The sequence below is a fragment of the Eublepharis macularius genome, chromosome 11, assembly GCF_028583425.1.
Source record: "Eublepharis macularius isolate TG4126 chromosome 11, MPM_Emac_v1.0, whole genome shotgun sequence".
Lineage (NCBI taxonomy): Eukaryota > Metazoa > Chordata > Lepidosauria > Squamata > Eublepharidae > Eublepharis > Eublepharis macularius.
In genome coordinates this window covers 86,172,159-86,183,104 of record NC_072800.1, presented here as the reverse complement: position 1 = coordinate 86,183,104, position 10,946 = coordinate 86,172,159, and the positions used below count along the sequence as shown (strand labels likewise).

Below are 10,946 nucleotides of genomic sequence, written 5' to 3'. Positions count from 1 at the left end.
TAATAACACTGACTTTGTTCACCGCTCTGAGTGTGGCACTAATCTGCCCAGAAGGGCAATATAGAAGCACACTTTTGTTGTTGTTGTTGTTGTTGTTGTTGTTAACTTGGTTGAAGACAGCATTGCTCCAACTTAACTTGCGAGCTTCTGAGGTCAGTGGTCTCCTAAGTGAACTTTATGCCACTGTCCTGACCCATTACAATTCTTGCTTAGTTCTTAACATTTATTTACCTCCCCTGCTTAGTTACTGACATTTCCCCCTTTTTTTGTTTCTTCACAGTTGTTTTTTACTATTAGGAATAAAGGCCAGTACAAAGAAGAATCAGGATGAAAAGATGGCCGACTTCTTGTTACCACTGGGTTCCAACAGCTTCCACCGGTTCACACCTGAATCCTTGGCTGCGATCGAGAAGCGAATCGCGGAGAAGATCGCCCGGAATGCCAAGCAGGAATATAGGGAGCAGGTGGCCGATGAAGAAAAGCCTCGGCCCCAGTTTGACGTACAGGCTGGCAAGAAGCTCCCCGATATCTACGGGTCTCCTCCATCGGAGCTCGTTGGGGAACCCCTGGAGGACATTGACCCTTACTACAGTGAACACAAGGTTCAATCTGGCATTTTAGCTCTGCTCTTGTTTTTAAAGATGGCGGAGGAGTGGGCAGAGGAAAGGCTGTGGATTTTCCCTCGTCTTCCTCTTTCTTTTCCGAGTGGCAATTATTCCTTCTTTTAAGGATGTGAACATAATGTCTTGAAATTAGGTTGTAGGGGTGGGAGAAAAGTCTTTTAAAAGAGGCAAAGGAGGATTCATGCATATTGGGGAATTCTCCTATTTCTGGGGGATGCTGTCTTTGTGATATTTATCTGGTTCAAATTAATGCAGATATGATAACAAGCTATTGCCAACAACAACACCTCTCAGCAGATGGCTGCCGATTGTCCTCCTATTGGGGATAAAATGACAGGGTTTTAGGTTTTTTTTTTTTTTTACTACCCCTGCTTTTGTGCCTTTCAGAGTATCATTCATGACTTGCAGAAGCGATGCATGTGAAGCTTCTCCCTTCTATTTATCCTCAGTCTGTTGGTCGTCCATTAAACTTAAAAGAGACAGACTAATAAAGCAACAACCTCATCTGATGCCATCGCTGTTACAGCTGCACACACTTTCGTAGCCGTGCCCTCCTTGATGCAGATATACATACATCATCACAAAGCCCGGCTACTTTCATTCTTTCTCTCCCCCACTCTCAATCTTATGACCTGTTGCTGTGGCTCAGTGGTAGAACATCTGCCTGGCATGCACAAGGCCCCAGGTTCAACCCCTGGCATCTCCAGTGAAAAGACCAGGCAGTAAGTAGTTGATGTGGAAGACCTCCGCCTGAGACCCTGGAGAGCTGCTGGTTAGTCAGAGGAGACAAGAGGGATAGGTCTGACTTGGTATAAGGCAGCTTCATGCAGGGGTGGTCTTAGCCGATGGGCAACCAAGGCAGCTGCCCTGGGCTCCATGCTGGAAAGCCCCCCCTCCATTGCCCATGGCCCCAACCCCTCTACAGGGGAAGGGAAGAAGGAAATCTGGCTCCCCCCTCTGCCATTTGCACCTGTTCCCATCTGGCACTTGGGCATCTGGGTCCTGATGGTAGCTACTGCTAGGGTTGCTGGGGCCCTCAGGCCCAAGCAGGGGTGCATAGGATGAGGGGATACTTCCTTCATGCACACAAAGCACACATGCACTCCTGTGCTCCCTCCCATCGTGCCAAAATGACATCATTTTCTGGCACGACAGAGGAGCACTGAAGCGGAGCTCAGTGGAAATCACCTCCAAATGCGCAATTTCCATGGAGCTCAGCTTCAGCATGCCCAGCAGCCTGCAGAGCCAGCCCGCCCATTGAGGCTGGTGAGGTCACTGCCTCAGGGCACTAAGGTGCTGGAGGGGCGCCAGCCCGGGGGCAGGGGTGTGTGCCATGGAGCTGCCACCGCCTGCCAGGAGCGCGTGCTGGCGGTGGCAGCGTGGGGCAGCTGAGCAGGCAGCCTCTCGTTCAGTTGCTCTGTGGGCCAGGCGTAGCCGGCGGCCAGGGCAGCTGGCTGCACCTGGCCCGCAGAGCAACTGAACGGGAGGGCTGGAAGGCCCCCTGTGTGCACGCCAGCCCCTGCGTGATGAAGTCACATGCAGTGATGTCATCACGCAGTCCGGTGCCTCAGGTGCATTAAGCTGCCTCAGGTGCCGGCAATGCAGCAGCTCCTCTGTCACCGGCAGGGCACAGGAGCACGTGCACACACTTCTTCCCCCCCATACCTTCCCACCCTCCGGCCAGTGAGTGGATCTGGGGTAGCAGCAGGTGGGGGCAGGGGTTCCCCCAACCTGGGCAGGGGATGGCAAGCCAAGTTCCCACTGGCCTCACAAAGAGCAACAACTTCCCGTTGCTTGGCCCATGTATGGTGAGAGTTGGTACAGCAGGGTGGTGGCAGCTGTGATTCTGGGGACCCATCCTGGATTTTTTCCCGGGGCCCCAGAAACTCTAAGTCCACCTCTGGGGTCCTCTGTTCAATCCTGGAATCTCATTTGCAGGGCCAGTAGCAGTGAAATATTTCAAGCATGAGAATAGGGGCCTCCTTTGATGCCCAGCTTCACGCATCTCTTAAAGCCCAGAGGAACCTGGCCAGGAAAAAAAATCTCAGCCCTTACTCAAAGATCTGCTCTGCATGTCAAGAAGTGAAGAAGGCACTTCTCTTGCTGCCCTTAGCTCTGTAGTGAGCAGCTGAACTCCTAGTAGACTACAAAGTAGGGTTGCCAGCCTCCAGGTAGTGGCTGGAGATCTCCCAGAATTACAACTGGTCTCCAGGCCACAGAGATCAGTTCACCTGGAGAAAATGGCTACTTTGGGGGGGTGGACTCTATGGAATTATGCCATGCCAAGATCCTTTCCCTCCCCAAACCCCACTTTCTCCAGGTTTCACCCCCCAGATCTCCAGGAATTTCCCAACTTAGAGCTGGCAACTCTACTACAAAGCAATCAGTGGAGAAACAGGCAGGAGAACAGGCAAGTAGCTCCTTGGTCCCCACAGCCTTACGGGCAGTTTAAAAGATACAGGACAAATCGCTGGGCTAAAAACTACAGATACTGCGCTCCAGTTGTCATATGAATTAGCCAGTTAGTTCAAATCATTTCGGAAAACTCAGCTCTCTCCATGCACACCCCAGAATCATCACGTACGGCCTGGTTAGGCTCGCTAGGCCAAACTGTTGCCATGACAATACAAAGCCACACCTCACGGAACATCCCTGCCAGATTTCCCTCAGCAGGTAAACATGCCTTCTCCTCACCAGCTCAGCCAGGCGGTGCCACACCTTTACTGCTACAAGGGCAACGCCGTATCTATTTCCAATGAGAATCCACCCCATCGCCACTCAAGAAAGAGCTGGGCACAGACATAATGTGACCTTTCAGGCAGCTCAACCATGAGTATCTATGGGCCTCAAATCTGCTTTTTCTGGAGTAAGCTCATCCCACTGGACAGCCACAAGCAGTGAGACCATCTCTGTAGGATGTTCTTTGGAGTTGCCCCAACTTTATGGAACTCCCTCTATAAGACTCGGGCAGCACCATCTGTTGTCTTTTAGAAGACAGCTCACAACTTTTCTTGTCCGTTAGGCTTTTAAATCCTCTTTGAAGTCTTTTTCAATGATCTCTGATTGTTTCAGATGCTGACTGATTTTTACTGAGATTTGGATTGGGAAATTCTCTGGCTGTATCGGTGGTATTCATCCAAGGATTTTCATATTGGTTATTTTTGTGCTTTTTTAAATTGTGTTTTATGAGTACTCTGATTTTTAAACATGGGAAATCCCATTGAGTATTATATTGTTAATTTAATAGCAGTATATAAATGTTCTAAATAAAAATGTATAAAAGCAAGGGAAGGTGCGGTCTGGCGAGAGGGAAGCATGAGGTGGTGGTAGGGTATGTGTTTTTAACCCTTCCTTCTCCATCACTTCTACAATGCTTTTCTCCTGTTGAGTTTTCTGTATGTGTGATGTGGGTGATAGGATAGAACGATGCAAGGTAGAAATGGTGTGAGAGAAAGGGTTAAACATCCTTCACCCACCTACCACCTGCCCTCCAAATTGCATCTCCCCATTAATTACTTTTTAGATCACTGGCGAAGACTGAGTTTAGTCTGAAGGCTTGCAAGAAAACTGTGCAATCCCCACCCCCCCTTCCCGGTGTGCAATACGCTTTCTTGCAAGTTGCAACATGTCCCTGTTGATCTGTCTGTCTCTCTCCTTTGCCACAATCCATAATGGCACTTTTGCTAATACATGCCATTAGAAATTTATGCAACCGTTTAAAAAGAATTGACAAAATCTAGACGGGTTCCTAGAAGCAGATCAATCTTCGTTGCTGACTAGCAGTAAACTATCAAATGGTATTTCTGTAAATGAAACATTTGCACTTGGGCAAGCACTGGGCAATTCAGAGTTATAGATGGGTGGCTCCAATTTAGGCAAGTCAAGAGAACACTTTTAGTGAGCGTTACACAGTGCTTTTAGGGACCAGGGCAACTTCATGTTGCTGGATAGTGCTGTCCCTTGTTCTTTTCTGGCAGTGCTGCCGTGCCTTTAAAAGCATAATAGCAAGCAAAAGTTTCTTCAGGTGAAGTTTGTCCAAGCATGCAGAAATTGAAAGGTGGAAAGCTTCACCTGCTGAATTTCTGCTTGTCACTTAGCTTTGTAGTTGCTGGTAAGTGTCCTGAGCAAGCAGTAGTATTTGTACAAATAGTTTCTGGGTGGAGGAAGGAGGGAAAGCAGTACCCTGATGAGAAATATGGGCCATTTTCACACTACTAACCTGCTTCCGTAACGTTGCAAAACATTGCACAAAAAATGCGGAAGATAGCGTCTTCTCGCGAGAGTTTTGCGCGATGTCGTGCAAAACTCTCGCGAGAAGACGCTATCTTCCGCGGTTTTTGCACGATGTTTTCCACCATGTTACAGAAGCAGGTTAGTAGTGTGAACATTGCACAATGTTTTTCGCAGTGTTTCGTTAGTAGTGTTTTTTGCACAATGTTTTTCGCAATGTTACGGAAGCAGGTTAGTAGTGTGAAAATGATGGTGTACTTGGAATATGAAGAGTGGGGCATGATCTCAATAGCTCAGCCTAATTTTTTGATGGTGAACCTTTCACAGTTAGCCAGGATGTGATTTTAATCATGGAATTATGTCCTATGTAAAAATGGTCTGTACCATTGTGGAGTTTTGCACTTGATGTGCAGTTTTTGAAGAGGCGCATGTGTTTTTCTGCAGACATGTTCATCCTAACTATTGTGCATTGTTCCTCCCTCAAAAGGAACTGAGCATATTCTTGCTGAATCCACATTTACCGGCACAGCGCTAAGCACGATGACGTCATAAAATGCGCCAGAAAGACGCTCTCACTCTGCCTGCTTAGCACTGTGCCGGTAAGTGTGGATTCAGCCTCTTTCACATAGGCAACAATGCCTGTGAAATAACCTGTGCACAATAACCTGGTTGGCTGTTGTTGAATAGGAAATGTAGAAATCCAATAAACTGCCTAATTACTTTAGGAGGATCCTGTAACGTATCTTGTAATACTGACTGTAAATGTTCTTTCATCCTCTTTTGTTTTCCAGACGTTTATAGTACTGAACAAAGGGAAGACAATCTTTCGATTTAGTGCCACTCCTGCCTTGCATATACTTAGTCCTTTCCACCCAGTCAGAAGAGCAGCAATTAAAATTTTGGTACATTCATATCCTTTCATGTGGATTTTCTTCTCTAGAATTCTGCCCAGCGCAAAAGGACGCTGGTTGGGAAATCGTTCTCTGTTTCATTGCTCCTGTTTGTCAAAGCGAATTTTGGGGCTTTGTGCCTTTTGGAATTCAAAGTGGGTAGAATTCAAAAACTGCTATTTTTAAAAAAATTATTTAATTTTATTTTCCAATTTTTTTCTAACCAACAACTTAATCAACAAATTATTATTTCAATAACAGATCATTGTAAATTCAGTTTAACAGTAGAAGTATTTAAGACATAAAGAGTTGGTATAAAGTGTGCTAGTAGAGTACAAAATCTAACTTTTTTTGGCAAAGAGATATAGAAAGATGCATAACTCGATATGTGATTAAAAAAGGGAAACCGTTTCTCCAAAAAAATGGATTGGAAAATAGTGTTATCATTAATTATTAACTGTTCAGATATCTTATCCATTACCACAATATCCCAGGTTTTCTGTATCCACTGTGTAGTTGAGGGAATTAAAATGTAATATAGTGTACCCTGGACATAAACTAGGGGAGGGCGAGTGGCATAGTGGTAGAGCACATTTCTTGCCTGCCAGCTCTGGCAGGAGTTGCATAATGGGAGATCTCTTTTCCTGCCGATCAGAGTAGACCATACTGAGCAAGATGGACAGGCCGTCTGACTTTGTAAAGGGGGGAATGAAATATAATTCTGCTTGCTTATGTGTACTTTGCACATGCGACAACTATTAACATTCTGTGCTCAGGCAATGGAAATTCTGCACCAAAAAGCTGCTGAATTCTGTGACTTGAACAAATTATGTAGACTGGTGAAATGTACATACTTTTCCTTTCCCTGTAATCAGGGCGTTTTTTCTGGGAAAAGAGATGGTGGAATTCAGTGGGTTGCCCATGGAGAAAATGGTCACATGGCTGGTGGCCCCGCCCCCTGATCTCCAGACAGAGGGGAGTTGAGATTGCCCTCCGCACCGCTGAGCTGAGATTGCCCTCCACGCCGCTGAGCTGAGCGGCGTGGAGAGCAATCTAAACTCCCCTCTGTCTGGAGATCAGGGGGCGGGGCCACCAGCCATGTGACCATTTTCCAGAGGTTCCAGAACTCCGTTCCACCGCGTTCCTGCTGAAAAAAAGCCCTGCCTGTAATTCTTTCTCGATTTGGGTAATAATCACATTCCTTTGGCTTTTGAAATAGCCAACTAGCCTACGGGCTCTTGAACCTCGTTTTATTTTAAACAAAAGCTGAGGTTTTCGAGCGGACTGGATTCTGTGCCTGGAGTTTTCCTTCTGACATTTTTCACACTCTGCCAAACTATACCATTTACATAGTCCTGAATTCAACAATGTTTGCCCAGTTGTTGGCTTGCCTCTGTTCGCTATTATGAGTATAGTTAAGATTGCTGCCTTTAAAAAAAAGAAGAACATCTGGCATTGCTCTTGTGCCGATAAGAGCAGCCTGACACAAAATTCAACAGGTGAATCTTTTCCTGACATGTGGGTAAATGAAAAAAAGCTTTGACCGGATTTCTGCTTGTCTTACAGCAGCTAGTTAAGACATGGTAGTGGAGAGTGCCATCAAGTCATGGCTGACTTATGGTGACCCCTGCCAGAGTTTTCAAGGCCACAGACTAACAGAGGTGGTTTGCTTTTGCTTGCCTCTGCATGAGAGACTTTCAAAGAAGACCAAGGTTGCAGAGACAGGGTTTGGGAGACCCATCTTTGAATCCACACTCCGCTGTGGTAGCTTGTTGGGTCAGTTGCCTTGGGCTAGTCACCCTCTCAAAGCTTAACCTACATCACAGGGTTGATGTTGTGATGATAAAATGGAAGAAGTGAGAAGAATGTTAAGCCCCGTTGGGGAGGAAAGTGGGGTTCAAATATCTCAATGTATTAATAAATAATGGCTGAAGATGTGGCACAACGAGTGATTAAAATGTGGAATTCGTTGTCGAAAGATGTAGTGATGGCCGCAGGCATAGACAGCTTGAAAAGGTGATTAGACAGATTCGTGGAGGACAGGTCTATCAGTGGCTACTAGCCACGGAGACTAAAAAGAACCTCCTCATTTTGAATCCCAGTGCCAGGAGGCAACTTCTGGGAAAGGCCTCGGCCTCTATTCCCTGCTCTTGGGTCTCCATAGCAACTGGTTGGCCACTGTGTGAGAGAGGATGCTGAGCTAGATAGACTGCTGGTCTGATCCAGCAAGGCTCTTCTTATGTTGTTATCTAGCCACTGCTCAAGCATGGCTCCTACTACTGGCAGAATATCTATGTCGGGTGCCAGGCCAAGATGGCACAGGCCTCGTTCCCAATGCGTGAAGGACTCAGGCAAGGGGCTAGTCCCAGCAGCGTAGTCCAGGTCCAGTCCTAAGTCAAAAGCACAGAGTCCAAAAGCTGGTGGTAGCCTAGTCCAAGGGGCAATCCAGAATACAAGGTCAGGCGTTCCGAGAGTTGTCTGTAGGCAACTTCCAGGGCTAGGCAAAGGCAAAGTGAGGGCCGGCCCAAGGAGTTGCAGGAAACAAGGCAAGCTCCAATGCAGGTATCAGAGGGGTAGTAACTTGTTGCTTCCACACCTCATGATCTTCCTTGGCTGGGTTTTAAAGCTGGGTACCGGAGGGTTGGGCCTGCAGCCAGCTGCTTGGGAGTTATCCTGTGGCTACTCCTTATCACTGTCCACAAGCAACTGGTGTCAGGTCAGGAGGCATGCACTTTGCCATCTCTCCTGCAGGCCTGTCCTTAACCTCTGTCTGCGGTGCTCCAGGGGTGTGGGTGATGCTGGAGGGCTGGGAACGATCAAATGAGTTTCACCAGTTGTTGATTCCAGGCTGGCTCTGCCTCAGCTGCTGATTTTTGGTCCTGTTGATAGGGTTACCAGTTACCCTTCATCTCCTGTCCGGAGGATGGAGTCCCTGGCACCTACCTTGTGTGATGTATGAGGTCCTCTTTCATGTGTGCATGCCCTGAAGTCAGCATGAATGCATCATTTCCAGAAGTGACGCCACCATGCTGGCCGCGCGAGCACTCCCGTGCTCCACATGGGGCCGATTCAGCCCCAAACAAAGTGTGGGAACGCTCCCGTGGGTGACATGACAACATCACTTCCGGAAGCTTGCCCCCCTCCCACCAATCACTAGGCAATTGGTGGACGAGGGGGCAAATCCCCGGGAGTTTGCCCACCACCGGTGGGCACCTGGGAACCCTATCTGACTAGCCTGCAGTTTGTCAGTCTGCTTGCTGGTTCCTGGTTTAGAGCTGACCACCCTCAATGCTGCTGTGCCCTGACTGGCCCATGTCTGTCTAGCGACACTGATCAGGAATGTGAACTTGAGTCAAAGAGACCACCAGTTCAGTAAAGGTGTTGTTCTAGCAATGACCATTTCCATTGAAGTGCCAGCATCTTTGGACTGACCATCAACCGTGAAGAAGAAGAAGAATCCCATCCTCCTAGCAGGTTGGTGACTCATCTCTGTGTCCAGCAGAACACTGTTTCCTGTCGATGAAAGGCATTTCTATCAAGGGGATTCTTAACCAACCAAGACTAGCTTGTCCGCGTAGGAGGTCAGTAACTCCGGCAAAAAAACCCTCAATCAGCAAGTGTTTGATCAAACAGAGAAGTAAGCAAAGAAGACTGGATCTATTGGTTGGAGTGGGAACATCTCATCTCTTTGGTTTTCCATCCAGAGTGGGAAACACTGTAAAGAACATTAATGGAACTGTAGAATTATGAAGTTGGAAGGCCACATCATGGCTCACCATATCCAGTGCCCTGCCTGAGCGACTGCATAAAGCTTCTTTGTTGTTTTCCTCTTATCTCCATGGACGTTTTTCTCCTGGATTAGTAGAAGTCCTCTGTGAGGCACATGGTTGCTGGTCAATATTATCCTGTAATGCAGGTGAGCTTTGAACTTTCTGCCGCAAAGGATATGCCCCTTGCGAGAAACAAGAGACCTTGGGGTGATCTCCCATTTGGACATGAGACAGGTGTTTACTGTTGATTAATACCCGCTTTTGGACTCCCTACCCCTCTTAACATATCAGTTTCTATTTAATACTCACCTACCACTATCAGTGTATAACGGATGCGGAGGAGCATGTCTTGTTGAAAAGACTCTGTCATTTGGATAAAGATAGTGGGACCAACTCTGCTCCGAACACAGAGATTCTTTGTCTCTTTTTACATCTATTCCAGCAGTACGGCTTTTATCCAGAGCAATAATATCTTTCTGGATCTTCTGCTGGGTATATCTAGACTCCTTAAGTATATTGCATTTCTTTTTCTCTGAGAAACAGTAGGCCAGGTCTATTTGAGCAGCAAAATACGAGTGGCATCTCTCAAGAATCCCTGAGAAACCCTGGGAATCTCAGGTTGGTTAATTCTGCGCAAGATACCAAGTTTTGGGCTTGCAAAATTAATGAAGTGAGAAGGACAGTAGAAGTAAGAGCAACTGTTGTGGGGCAGACTGCAGACAGAAAAGAATGGATAGAGGGTGAGGCGAAGACTGAAGCAATGAGATGACGCGGCTTTGTGATTCGTTGCAAAATGCAGAACACTAGAGATGAGTGGGAAGGCGAGGTTGTGACACCACGGTAGAGCATCTGCTTAGTGTACAGAAGATCCCAGGTTCAATGCTCGGCATCTCCACTTTAAAGCATCAAGTAGTAGTCAGTGTGAAAGACGGTTGCCTGAGACTTGGGAGAGATGTTAGCAGGCAGGGTAGACGAGACCAGCGGTCTGACACACACTAAAACTGCTTCAGGAGTTGAGCCCTAGCAATGAGAAACAAACAGGAAACCTCAACACAGGGAATATTGTGGGGGGAGGGAGGCAGGGATTATGTCTGGCATATTAAGATCGAGAACAGTTAATTCCAAAATGAAGTGCTAGAGTTCGTAATGGCCCGCTGACCGTGGCCGTTTCCGCACGGCTTACCTCAACCTGGAACGCTGCGCAACATGCCAAAAAAAATGCAGAAGATCGCGTTTTCTTGCGCAACATTGCGCAAAACTTGCGCGAGAAAACACGATCTTCCGCAGGTTTTTTTTTGCATGTTGTGCAGCGATCCGGGTTGAGGTAAGCCATGCGGAAATGGCCCTGTTCTCGTCCTCCTAATCCCAGTTATAAATGTAGTTGAGCAGTAAAGAAAATGCTCTCTGCACATGCTTACAGGAAGTGACCACTA

At 47.2% G+C, this 10,946-nt stretch overlaps 1 protein-coding gene across 2 annotated transcripts in view; it reads left to right on the top strand.

The window, feature by feature from the left end:
- The first annotated feature begins 335 nt into the window (after positions 1–335).
- The window catches only part of SCN5A (sodium voltage-gated channel alpha subunit 5), a 306,477-nt gene continuing 295,866 nt past the window's right edge, over positions 336–10,946 (top strand). For both annotated transcript variants that reach the window (XM_054990894.1, XM_054990895.1), the window contains exons 1-2: positions 336–602; positions 5,645–5,763. In XM_054990894.1, coding sequence (XP_054846869.1) covers positions 336–602; positions 5,645–5,763 — 386 coding nt within the window. The remainder of the gene's footprint in view (positions 603–5,644; positions 5,764–10,946) is intronic.